We start from the raw sequence: 13786 nt of genomic DNA on the forward strand, positions 1-13786 counted from the left end.
CCTTTTCCCCCCAAAACCCCCGCGGCCCTAGCGGGGCCCGCAGCGGCCGGCCCAGCTCTCGGTGTCCCCGATGTCCACGCTGTAGCCAGAGCTCCAATCCCGCTGGAAAACCTCCTGGAGCCGCTCCCGGAATGTTCCAGAACCCGCCTGGGCCACCACCAGCGCCGAGCCCGCCGTGCGCTCAAAGTAATCCCCGGACCAGTTGGAGGTTCCTGGGGGAGAGATTTGGGGAGGGGGCTGCACCCCGAAATCTCCAAAATCTCCAAAATCCCCCTCCCCAAATCCCCAAAATCTCCAAATCCCCCTCCCCAAATCCCAAAAATCCCCTCCCCAAAATCCCCAAAATCCCCCTCCCCAAAACTCCCAAAACTCCAAAATCTCCAAAATCCCCCTCCCCAAATCCCAAAAATCCCCTCCCCAAAGTCCCCAAAATCCCCAAATCCCCCTCCCCAAATCCCCAAATCCCCCTCCCCAAATCCCCAAAATCTCCAAATCCCCGTCCCCAAAACCCCCAAATCCCCCAAATCCCCCTCCCCAAAAACCCTAAAATCCCCAAATCCCCCTCCCCAAAACCCCAAAATCCCCCTCCCCAAACCCCCTCCCCTTGGCCCTGGGTCACCCCCAATGCTGAGAGACCCCCACAGGAGATTTTGGGGTATTTTTGGGGAGGGGTCTGCACCCCAAAACCCCCTCCCCTGGGTCACCCCCAATGCTGAGAGACCCCCTCAGGAGGTTTTGGGGTATTTTTGGGGAGGGGTCTGCACCCCAAACCCCCTCCCCACAGCCCTGGGTCACCCCCAATGCTGAGAGACCCCCACAGGAGATTTGGGGGTATTTTTGGGGAGGGGTCTGCACCCCAAACCCCCTCCCCTTGGCCCTGGGTCACCACCAGCACCGAGAGACCCCCTCAGGAGGTTTTGGGGTATTTTTGGAGACCCCCTCAGGAGGTTTTGGGGGGATTTTTGGGGAGGGGTCTGCACCCCAAACCCCCTCCCCACAACCCTGGGTCACCCCCAGCACCGAGAGACCCCCTCAGGAGATTTTGGGGAGGGGTCTGCACCCCAAACCCCCTCCCCTGGGTCACCCCCAGCACCGAGAGACCCCCTCAGGAGGTTTTTGGGGAGGGGGCTGCACCCCAAAATCCCCAAAACCCCCTCCCCATGGCTCTGGGTCACCCCCAATGCTGAGAGACCCCCTCAGGAGGTTTTTGGGGTATTTTTGGGGAGGGGTCTGCACCCCAAAATCCCCAAAACCCCCTCCCCAAATCCCCCTCCCCATGGCTCTGGGTCACCACCAGCACTGAGAGATCCCTGGGGGAGATTCTGGGGGTATTTTTGGGGAGGGGGCTGCACCCCAAACCCCCTCCCCTGGGTCACCCCCAATGCTGAGAGACCCCCTCAGGAGGTTTTTGGGGTATTTTTGGGGAGGGGTCTGCACCCCAAGCCCCCTCCCCACAGCCCTGGGTCACCCCCAATGCTGAGAGACCCCCTCAGGAGGTTTTTGGGGTGTTTTTGGGGAGGGGTCTGCACCCCAAACCCCCACAGCCCTGGGTCACCACCAGCACCGAGAGACCCCCTCAGGAGGTTTTGGGGTATTTTTGGGGAGGGGTCTGCACCCCAAACCCCCACAGCCCTGGGTCACCACCAGCACCGAGAGACCCCCTCAGGAGGTTTTGGGGGGATTTTTGGGGAGGGGTCTGCACCCGAAGCCCCCTCCCCTGGGTCATCACCAGCACTGAGAGATCCCTGGGGGAGATTCTGGGGGGATTTTTGGGGAGGGGGCTGCACCCCAAACCCCCTCCCCACAGCCCTGGGTCACCCCCAATGCTGAGAGACCCCCACAGGAGATTTTGGGGTATTTTTGGGGAGGGGGCTGCACCCCAAGCCCCCTCCCCACAGCCCTGGGTCACCCCCAATGCTGAGAGACCCCCACAGGAGATTTTTGGGGTATTTTTGGGGAGGGGGCTGCACCCCAAACCCCTCCCCTGGGTCACCCCCAGTGCTGAGAGACCCCCTCAGGAGGTTTTGGGGGTATTTTTGGGGAGGGGTCTGCACCCCAAACCCCCTCCTGTCACCACCAGCACTGAGAGACCCCCTCAGGAGGTTTTGGGGTATTTTTGGGGAGGGGTCTGCACCCCAAGCCCCCTCCCCAGGGTCACCCCCAGTGCTGAGAGACCCCCACAGGAGGTTTTGGGGGTATTTTTGGGGAGGGGTCTGCACCCCGAACCCCCTCCCCACAGCCCTGGGTCACCCCCAATGCTGAGAGACCCCCTCAGGAGGTTTTGGGGGGATTTTTGGGGAGGGGTCTGCACCCCAAACCCCTCCCCTGGGTCATCCCCAATGCTGAGAGACCCCCTCAGGAGATTTTGGGGTATTTTTGGGGAGGGGTCTGCACCCCAAGCCCCCTCCCCGCAGCCCTGGGTCACCCCCAGCACCGAGAGACCCCCTCAGGAGATTTTGGGGGGATTTTTGGGGAGGGGGCTGCACCCCAAGCCCCCTCCCCTGGGTCACCCCCAATGCTGAGAGACCCCCTCAGGAGGTTTTGGGGGGATTTTTGGGGACCCCCTCAGGAGGTTTTGGGGTATTTTTGGGGACCCCCTCAGGAGGTTTTGGGGTATTTTTGGGGACCCCCTCAGGAGGTTTGGGGGTATTTTTGGGGAGGGGTCTGCACCCCAAGCCCCCTCCCCAGGCTCTGGGTCACCCCCAATGCTGAGAGACCCCCTCAGGAGGTTTTGGGGTATTTTTGGGGACCCCCTCAGGAGGTTTTTGGGGTATTTTTGGGGACCCCCTCAGGAGGTTTTTGGGGTGTTTTTGGGGAGGGGTCTGCAGCCCAAGCCCCCTCCTGTCACCACCAGCACCGAGAGACCCCCTCAGGAGGTTTTTGGGGTATTTTTGGGGACCCCCTCAGGAGGTTTTGGGGGTATTTTTGGGGACCCCCTCAGGAGGTTTTGGGGGGATTTTTGGGGACCCCCTCAGGAGGTTTTGGGGGGATTTTTGGGGACCCCCTCAGGAGGTTTTGGGGGTATTTTTGGGGACCCCCTCAGGAGGTTTTGGGGTATTTTTGGGGAGGGGTCTGCACCCCAAGCCCCCTCCCCAGGCTCTCACCCACGTAGGCCGCCTTGTCGGTCACCATGAATTTGTTGTGGCTGACGCGGGCGAAGGGGATCCGGCTCTGGGCCGCGCTCGCCGGCACCAGGAACAGGCGCTGCGGGTGACGGGGTGGTGTCACCCAGGGGTGACACCCCCGAGCATGTGTCACCCCTCAGAGTGACAATCACACCCTGGGGGTGACACCCCCGAGCATGTGTCACCCCTCAGAGTGACTGTCACATCTTGGGGTGACACCTCTGAGGGGCTGACACCACCCAGAGTGACTGTCACACCGAGGGGTGACACCCCCGAGCATGTGTCACCCCTCAGAGTGACTGTCACACCGCGGGGTGACACCCCCGAGGGGCTGACACCACCCAGAGTGACTGTCACATCTTGGGGTGACACCCCCGAGCATGTGTCACCCCTCAGAGTGACAATCACACCCTGGGGGTGACACCTCTGAGGGGCTGACAACACCCAGAGTGACAATCACACCCTGGGGTGACACCCCCGAGGGGCTGACACCACCCAAAGTGACCGAGGTGACACCCCCGAGGGGCTGACACCACCCAAAGTGACTGTCACATCTTGGGGTGACACCTCTGAGGGGCTGACAACACCCAGAGTGACCGAGGTGACACCCCCGAGGGGCTGACACCCCTCAAAGGGACAATCACACCGAGGGGTGACACCCCAGAGGGGCTGACAACACCCAGAGTGACCAGGGTGACCCCACTGTGTGTCCATCACCCCCAAAATGACCAGAGTGACCCCCCTGAGTGTCCATCACCCCCAAAATGACCAGAGTGACCCCTCTGAGTGTCCATCACCCCCAAAATGACCAGAGTGACCCCCCTGACCCCCCCTGTAGCCGGTACCCACCACCTCCACGCGGAACCGCGCGCGGTCATCGTTGACAGCGGCCAGGGATTTGAGTGACCCCCCCTGAGTGTCCCTCACCCCCAAAATGACCAGAGTCACCCCTCTGACCACCCCTCAAAGTGACCAGAGTGACCCCCCTGAGTGCCCAGCACCCCTAAAATGACCAGAGTGACCCCTCTGACCACCCCACAAAGTGACCACAGTGACCCCCCTGAGCGTCCATCACCCCTAAAACGACCGAGGTGACCCCCCTGACCACCTGACACCCCCAAAATGACCAGGAGGACACCCCTGACCACCCCTCACCCCCCAAAATGACCAGAGTGACCCCTCTGAGTGTCCATCACCCCCAAAATGACCAGGAGGACACCCCTGACCACCCCTCACCCCCCAAAATGACCAAGATGACCCCTCTGACCACCCCTCAAAATGACCAGAGTGACCCCCCTGACCACCTGACACCCCCAAAATGACCAAGATGACCCCTCTGACCACCCCTCAAAGTGACCAGAGTGACCCCCCTGAGTGTCCATCACCCCCAAAATGACCAGGAGGACACCCCTGACCACCCCTGACCCCCCAAAATGACCAAAATGACCCGAGTGACCCCCCTGACCCCCCAAAATCCCGGTACCCACCACCTCCACGCGGAGCCGCGCGCAGTCATCGTTGACGGCAGCCAGGGATTTGAGTGACCCCCCTGAGTGTCCATCACCCCCAAAATGACCAGAGTGACCTCCCTGACCACCCCTCAAAGTGACCAGAGTGACCCCCCTGAGTGTCCATCACCCCCAAAATGACCCGAGTGACCTCCCTGAGTGTCCATCACCCCCAAAATGACCAGAGTGACCCCCCTGACCCCCCAAAACCCCCCAAAACCCCCCCTGACCCCCCAAAATCCCGGTACCCACCACCTCCACGCGGAGCCGCGCGCGGTCATCGTTGACAGCGGCCAGGGATTTGAGGAAGGGGAACATGGCCGGGCGGCTGTGCGGCCAGCAGCCGGCCATCACCCTGACCCTCACGCCGCGCTCGAACGCCGCTCGCCGCAGCCGCTCGTCGATGGCCGGCCAGAAGCGCTCCGGCCGCTGGAACTCGGTGCCGGGCAGGTAACTCATCACCGCCACGTCCACCCAGCGGTCAGCGCCGTCGATCACCGAGAGCAGCGCGGAAAGGTCCGGAGTGCGGCCGGAGGCGCAGAGGGGAGGGGGGGAGCTCTGGGGGGGGAGGGAAAGGGGGAGGAAAGGGGGTGACCACCATGGGGACACCAGAGTGACCAGAGTGACCACCATGAGTGTCCATCACCCCCCCAGAGTGAGCAGAGTGACCACCATGAGGACACCAGAGTGAGCAGAGTGACCATCATGAGGACACCAGAGTGACCACCCTGACCCCCCCTGAGCACCTGACACGCCCCAGAGTGAGCAGAGTGACCACCCTGAGGACCCCAGAGTGACCAGAGTGACCACCCTGAGGACCCCAGAGTGACCAGAGTGACCCCCCCTGACACCCCCCAGAGTGAGCAGAGTGACCACCCTGATGCCCCCTGAGCACCCCAGAGTGAGCAGAGTGACCACCATGGGGACACCAGAGTGACCAGAGTGACCAGAGTGACCATCGTGAGGACACCAGAGTGACCAGAGTGACCACCCCTGAGGACCCCTGAGCACCCCAGAGTGACCACCATGAGGACACCAGAGTGAGCAGAGTGACCCCCCTGACCCCCCCTGAGCACCCCAGAGTGAGCAGTGACCACCATGAGGACACCAGAGTGACCAGAGTGACCACCCCTGAACACCCCAGAGTGAGCAGAGTGACCAGAGTGACCACCATGAGGACACCAGAGTGAGCAGAGTGAGCACCAGGAGGACACCAGAGTGAGCAGAGTGACCCCCCTGAGCACCTGACACCCCCCAGAGTGAGCAGTGACCACCCTGGGGACACCAGAGTGACCAGAGTGACCACCATGGGGACACCAGAGTGACCAGAGTGACCCCCCTGACCCCCCCTGAGCACCCCAGAGTGAGCAGAGTGACCACCATGAGTGTCCATCACCCCCCAGAGTGAGCAGAGTGACCACCCTGAGGACACCAGAGTGACCAGAGTGACCACCATGAGTGTCTCTCACCCGCCCAGAGTGACCAGAGTGACCACCATGAGGACACCAGAGTGAGCAGAGTGACCACCCTGACCCCCCCTGAGCACCCCAGAGTGACCAGAGTGACCACCCTGAGCACCTGACACCCCCCAGAGTGAGCAGAGTGACCACCATGGGGACACCAGAGTGAGCAGAGTGACCATCGTGAGGACACCAGAGTGAGCAGAGTGACCACCCCTGAGGACCCCTGAGCACCCCAGAGTGACCACCATGAGGACACCAGAGTGACCAGAGTGACCACCATGAGGACACCAGAGTGAGCAGAGTGACCACCCTGACCCCCCCTGAGCACCCCAGAGTGACCAGAGTGACCACTGTGAGGACACCAGAGTGACCAGAGTGACCACCCCTGAGTGTCCCTCACCCCCCCAGAGTGAGCAGAGTGACCACCCTGAGCACCCCAGAGTGACCAGAGTGACCACCCTGAGCACCCCAGAGTGACCAGAGTGACCACCATGAGTGTCCATCACCCCCCCAGAGCGAGCAGAGTGACCATCATGGGGACCCCAGAGTGAGCAGAGTGACCACCGTGAGGACACCAGAGTGACCAGAGTGACCACCCCTGAGCACCTGACACCCCCCAGAGTGACCACCAGGAGGACACCAGAGTGACCACCCTGACCCCTCTGAGCACCCCAGAGTGAGCAGAGTGACCACCCTGAGGACCTGACAGCCCCCAGAGTGACCACCCTGGGGACACCAGAGTGAGCAGTGACCACCGTGAGGACCTGACACCCCTCAAAGTGACCAGAGTGACCCCCCTGAGTGTCCCTCACCCCCCAGAGTGAGCAGAGTGACCACCATGAGGACACCAGAGTGAGCAGAGTGACCACCCCTGAGTGTCCATCACCCCCCCAGAGTGAGCAGAGTGACCACCATGAGGACACCAGAGTGACCAGAGTGACCACCATGAGTGTCTCTCACCCGCCCAGAGTGACCAGAGTGACCACCATGAGGACACCAGAGTGAGCAGAGTGACCACCCTGACCCCCCCTGAGCACCCCCAGAGTGAGCAGAGTGACCATCGTGAGGGCACCACAGTGAGCAGAGTGACCCCCCTGAGTGTCCCTCACCCCCCAGAGTGAGCAGAGTGACCACCATGAGGACACCAGAGTGAGCAGAGTGACCCCCCTGAGTGTCCATCACCCCCCCAGAGTGAGCAGAGTGACCACCCTGAGCACCCCAGAGTGACCAGAGTGACCACCCTGAGCACCCCAGAGTGACCAGAGTGACCCCCCTGAGTGTCCCTCACCCCCCCAGAGTGAGCAGAGTGACCCCCCTGACCACCCCTCACCCCCCCAAAATGACCAGGAGGACACCCCTGACCTTCCCTGACCCCCAAAATGACCATGGTGACCCCCCTGACCACTCCTCACCCCCCAGAGTGACCAGAGTGACCCCCCTGGAGTGTCCATCACCCCCAAAATGACCCCGGTGACCCCGCTGACCGCGGCAGCCGCCGGGATCGCCGCGTACCGAGAAATAGACGGCGGCGGCGCTGCCGTTGAGCCGCAGCTGCAGCGGGGTGGCGGCGTTGATGGCGGTGGAGAAATTGTCCGGCCACGGCGCCGGGATGGCGGCGTCCGGCACGCCCAGGGCCCAGTAGGCCTCGAAGATTTTGCCCAAATCCTCGGCCAGGCAGCTGCAGTTGAAGATGGCGGCACCGAGCTCCTTCACCTGCGGCAAACGGCGCCGGAGAGTCACCGGATGGCACCGGATGGCACCGGAGAATCACCGGAGAATCACCGGAGAATCACCGGATGGCACCGGATGGCACCGGAGAGTCACCGGATGGCACCGGAGAATCACCGGGGAATCACCAGATGGCACCGGAGAATCACCGGAGAATCACCGGAGAGTCACCGGAGAGTCACCGGAGAATCACCGGAGAATCACCGGGGAATCACCAGATGGCACCGGAGAATCATCTCACTGGGTTTGGGGCCGATCCCGTTGGGTTTGGGATCATCTTTTGGGTTCGGCACCAATCCCACTGGGTTTGGCACTCTCCACATTGGGTCTGGCACAGATCCCGTTGGGTTTGGCACTGATCCCGTTGGGTTTGGGGTCATCCATTGGGTTTGGCACCAATCCCATTGGGTTTGGCACCCTCCACATTGGGTTTGGCACCGATCCCATTGGGTTTGGGATCATCCATTGGATTTGGGATCAACCTCACCGGGTCTGGCACTGATCCCGTTGGGTTTGGCGCCGATCCCGTTGGGTTTGGGATCATCCATTGGGTTCGGCACCAATCCCATTGGGTCTGGCACCCTCCATGTTGGGTTTGGCACTGATCCCATTGGGTTTGGGATCATCCATTGGGTTTGGGATCATCCATTGGGTTTGGGATCATCCATTGGGTTTGGCACCAATCCCATTGGGTTTGGCACCGATCCCGTTGGGTTTGGCGCTGATCCCGTTGACCTTGGCACCAATCCCACTGGGTTTGGGGTCATCCACTGGGTTTGGCACCCTCCACTGGGTCTGGCACCGATCCCGTTGGATCTGGCACCGATCCCATTGAGTTTGGGGTCATCCATTGACCTTGACACCAATCCCGTTGGATCTGGCACCAATCCCATTGGATCTGGCACCGATCCCATTGGATCCGGCACCGATCCCATTGGGTCTGGCACCGATCCCGTTGGGTTTGGCACTGATCCCGTTGGACCTGGCACCGATCCCGTTGGGTTTGGCACCCTCCATTGGGTTTGGCACCCTCCATTGGGTCTGGCACCGATCCCGTTGGATCTGGCACCGATCCCATTGGATCCAGCACCGATCCCATTGGATCTGGCACCGTCCCCAGGTGGTCCCACCCCCACCCCAGGTGGTCCCACACCACCCCAGATGGTCCCACACCATCCCCAGGTGGTCCCACCCCCACCCCAGGTGGTCCCACACCACCCCAGGTGGTCCCAGGTGCTCCACCCCCACCCCAGGTGCTCCATCCCCACCCCAGGTGGTCCCAGGTGCTCCACCCCCACCCCAGGTGTTCCCACCCCCACCCCAGGTGGTCCCAGGTGCTCCATCCCCACCCCTGGTCCCCCCTCACCTGTGTCAAGGCTCTCCAGTCCATGTTGGCGCTGCCCAGGTAGAGATGGACGCCGTCCACCAGCCAGAACTTGGTGTGCAGCACGCCGCCGGTGAGGCGCGGCATGTCCACGGCGCGCACCGCCGCCCCTGCGGCGCCGACGGCGGCTGTCAGACCCCCAGAGACCCCCAGAGACCCCCAGAGACCCCCAGAGAGACCCCAGCCCCAATTCCTGTCACTGTCACCGTCACCGCTCTCACCGCCGCGCTCCAGCGCCCGCAGATCGTCCAGCGGCGCTTTGGCCGAGGGCGCGCTGACCGCCACGCGTACGGCCACGCCGCGACAGCCGTCACCCACCCAGAGAGACCCCAGCCCCAATTCCTGTCACTGTCACTGTCACTGTCACTGTCACTGTCACTGTCACTGTCACTGTCACTGTCACTGTGTCACCGCTCTCACCGCCGCGCTCCAGCGCCCGCAGATCGTCCAGCGGCGCTTTGGCCGAGGGCGCGCTGACCGCCACGCGTACGGCCACGCCGCGACAGCCGTCACCCACCCAGAGAGACCCCAGCCCCAATTCCTGTCACTGTCACTGTCACTGTCACTGTCACTGTCACTGTCACTGTCACTGTCACTGTCACCGTCACCGCTCTCACCGCCGCGCTCCAGCGCCCGCAGATCGTCCAGCGGCGCTTTGGCCGAGGGCGCGCTGACCGCCACGCGTACGGCCACGCCGCGACAGCCGTCACCCACCCAGAGAGACCCCAGCCCCAATTCCTGTCACTGTCACTGTCACTGTCACTGTCACTGTCACTGTCACTGTCACTGTGTCACCGCTCTCACCGCCGCGCTCCAGCGCCCGCAGATCGTCCAGCGGCGCTTTGGCCGAGGGCGCGCTGACCGCCACGCGTACGGCCACGCCGCGACAGCCGTCACCCACCCAGAGAGACCCCAGCCCCAATTCCTGTCACTGTCACTGTCACTGTCACTGTCACTGTCACTGTCACTGTCACTGTCACTGTCACCGTCACCGCTCTCACCGCCGCGCTCCAGCGCCCGCAGATCGTCCAGCGGCGCTTTGGCCGAGGGCGCGCTGACCGCCACGCGTACGGCCACGCCGCGACAGCCGTCACCCACCCAGAGAGACCCCAGCCCCAATTCCTGTCACTGTCACTGTCACTGTCACTGTCACTGTCACTGTCACTGTCACTGTCACTGTCACCGTCACCGCTCTCACCGCCGCGCTCCAGCGCCCGCAGATCGTCCAGCGGCGCTTTGGCCGAGGGCGCGCTGACCGCCACGCGTACGGCCACGCCGCGACAGCCGTCACCCACCCCAGAGAGACCCCAGAGAGACCCCAGCCCCAATTCCTGTCACTGTCACTGTCACTGTCACTGTCACTGTCACTGGCACTGGCACTGTCACCGTCACCGCTCTCACCGCCGCGCTCCAGCGCCCGCAGATCGTCCAGCGGCGCTTTGGCCGAGGGCGCGCTGACCGCCACGCGTACGGCCACGCCGCGACAGCCGTCACCCACCCAGAGAGACCCCAGCCCCAATTCCTGTCACTGTCACTGTCACTGTCACTGTCACTGTCACTGTCACTGTCACTGTCACTGTGTCACCGCTCTCACCGCCGCGCTCCAGCGCCCGCAGATCGTCCAGCGGCGCTTTGGCCGAGGGCGCGCTGACCGCCACGCGTACGGCCACGCCGCGACAGCCGTCACCCACCCAGAGAGACCCCAGCCCCAATTCCTGTCACTGTCACTGTCACTGTCACTGTCACTGTCACTGTCACTGTCACTGTGTCACCGCTCTCACCGCCGCGCTCCAGCGCCCGCAGATCGTCCAGCGGCGCTTTGGCCGAGGGCGCGCTGACCGCCACGCGTACGGCCACGCCGCGCCGCGGCAGCCGCAGCAGCTCCGACAGGATGAGCTCGCCCTGGGAAAAATGGGAGTGAGAGAAGGGGGAAAATGGGGAAAAAATGGGAAAAAATGGGAAAAAATGGGAAAAATGGGGAAAATGGGGGAAAAATGGGGGAATGGGGAAAAATGGGGGAAATGGGGGAAAATGGGGAAAATGGGGAAAAAATGGGAAAAAATGGGGAAAAAGAATGGGAAAAATGGGGGGAAATGGGGAAAAATGGGGAAAATGGGGAAAAAGGGGAAAAAAAATGGGAAAAATGGGGAAAAATGGGGGAAATGGGGAAATGGGGAAAAATGGGGAAAAAATGGGAAAAAAATGGGAAAAAAATGGGAAAAATGGGGAAAATGGGGGAAATGGGGAAAAACGGGAAAAATGGGGAAAAATATGGGAAAAAGGGGGAAAATGGGGAAAATGGGGGAAAAGGGGGAAATGGGGAAAAATGGGGGAAATGGGGAAAAATGGGGGAAATGGGGAAAAATGGGGAAAAATGGGGAAAAATGGGGGAAATGGGGAAAATGGGGAAAAATGGGAAAAATGGGGAAAATGGGGAAAATGGGGAAAAACGGGGAAAAAATGGGAAAAAAATGGAAAAAATGGGGAAAAATGGGGAAAAAGTGGGAAAAACGAGAAAAAAATCGGGAGAAACAGGAAAAAACGGGAAAAACAGGAAAAAACGTGACAAAAACCAGGAAAAAAATGGGAAAAAATGGGGAAAATATGGGAAAAATGGGAAAAAAATGGGAAACAATGGGAAAAAATGGGGAAAAAAGGGGAAAAAATGGGAAAAAACGGGAAAAAAATGGGAAAAAATTGGGAAAAAACCTGGGAAAAATGGGAAAAAAATTGGGAAAAATGGGGAAAAAACTGGGGAAAAATTGGGAAAAATGGGGAAAAAAGGGGAAAAATATGGGAAAAATGGGGAAGAAAATGGGAAAAAACGGGAAAAAAATGGGAAAAATGGGGAAAAAAATGGGAAAAATGGGAAAAAAAATGGGAAAAATGGGGAAAAAACTGGGGAAAAAATTGGGAAAAATGGGGAAAAAAATGGGAAAAAAATGGGAAAAATGGTGAAAAAATGGGAAAAAATGGGGAAAAAACCTGGGAAAAATGGGAAAAAAATGCGAAAAATGGGGAAAAAAATGGGAAAAAAATGGGGAAAAAAATGGGGAAAAAATGGAAAAAAATGGGAAAAAATGGGGAAAAAAAGGGGAAAAATGGGGAAAAAATGGGAAAAATGGGAAAAAAATGGGAAAAATGGGAAAAAAGGCAGGAAAAAGCGTACCTGTGCGGCGCTGGGCTCGTGTGTCCGCGTGTCCTCGTTGGTCAGGGTCCAGTAGAAGGAGGCGATGTCCACGCTGCGCCTGGCCGAGCTCAGCAGCTCCAGCCACGCCTCGAAGGTGGAGGGGTTGGTGGGGCTGGTGATGTTCATTCCCTCGGGGATGCTCTCCACCAGCACGATCCTGACGGGAATGGGGGGTTTTGGGGGGGTCTCAGGGTGGGGAGCACAAAAAAACGGGGATTTCACCCCAAAAATCCAGGGATGGCACCCCAAAACCTGGGGTTTCCTCCCCAAAACCCGGCATCCCATCCTTAAACCCGGGGATCTCACCCCAAAACCCAGGATCCCACCCCAAAAATGGGGATTTCACCCCAAAATCTGGGGTGTCACCCCAAAACCCTGGGGATTTCACCCCAAAACCTGGGGTTCCCACCCCAAAAACCTGGGGATCCCACCTAAAAATCCAGGATCCCACCCCAAAACCCTGGGATTTCACCCCAAAAATGGGGATTTCACCCCAAAACCCAGGGATTTCACCTCAAAATCTGGGATGTCACCCCAAAACCCGGAATCCTGTCCTTAAACCCGAGGATTTCACCCCAAAACCCAGGATCCCACCCCAAAAATGGGGATTTCACCCCAAAATCTGGGGTGTCATCCCAAAACCCTGGGGATTTCACCCCAAAAACAAGGATTTCACCCCAAAACCTGGGGTTCCCACCCCAAAAACCTGGGGATCCCACCTAAAAATCCAGGATCCCACCCCAAAACCTGGGGATTTCACCCCAAAATCCAGGATCCCACCCCAAAAATCCAGGATCCCACCCCAAAAATGGGGATTTCACCCCAAAACCGGGGATTTAACCCCAAAACTGGGGATTTCACCCCAAAACCCAGGGATTTCACCCCAAAACCTGAGGATCCCACCCCAAAACCAGGGATTTCACCCCAAAAATCCAGGATCCCACCCCAAAACCCTGGGATTTCACCCCAAAACTGAGGATATCACCCCAAAACCGGGGATTTCACCCCAAAACCGGGGATTTCACCCCAAAACCCAGGGATTTCACCCCAAAAATCCAGGATCTCACCCCAAAACCCGGGGATTTCACCCCAAAAATGGGGATTTCACCCCAAAACCGGGGATTTAACCCCAAAACTGGGGATTTCACCCCAAAACCCAGGGATTTCACCCCAAAACCTGAGGATCCCACCCCAAAACCAGGGATTTCACCCCAAAAATCCAGGATCCCACCCCAAAACCCTGGGATTTCACCCCAAAACTGAGGATATCACCCCAAAACCGGGGATTTCACCCCAAAACCCGGGGATTTCACCCCAAAACCCTGGGATTTCACCCCAAAACCGGGGATTTCACCCCAAAACCGGGGATTTCACCCCAAAACCAGGGA

At 59.9% G+C, this 13786-nt stretch overlaps 1 protein-coding gene across 2 annotated transcripts in view; it reads right to left on the minus strand.

Annotated features, from left to right (window-relative positions):
* Positions 1-13786, minus strand: part of PLD3 (phospholipase D family member 3) — a 20650-nt gene continuing 6864 nt past the window's right edge. For both annotated transcript variants that reach the window (XM_058859953.1, XM_058859952.1), the window contains 7 exons: positions 12378-12555; positions 10990-11110; positions 9191-9318; positions 7609-7809; positions 4886-5191; positions 3105-3204; positions 1-212 (listed from right to left, as the gene is read on the minus strand). In XM_058859953.1, the coding sequence (XP_058715936.1) occupies positions 28-212; positions 3105-3204; positions 4886-5191; positions 7609-7809; positions 9191-9318; positions 10990-11110; positions 12378-12555 (1219 nt within the window). In that variant the 3' untranslated portion in view covers positions 1-27. The remainder of the gene's footprint in view (positions 213-3104; positions 3205-4885; positions 5192-7608; positions 7810-9190; positions 9319-10989; positions 11111-12377; positions 12556-13786) is intronic.

The sequence above is a fragment of the Poecile atricapillus genome, chromosome 31 (assembly GCF_030490865.1).
Source record: "Poecile atricapillus isolate bPoeAtr1 chromosome 31, bPoeAtr1.hap1, whole genome shotgun sequence".
Classification (NCBI taxonomy): Eukaryota; Metazoa; Chordata; class Aves; order Passeriformes; family Paridae; genus Poecile; species Poecile atricapillus.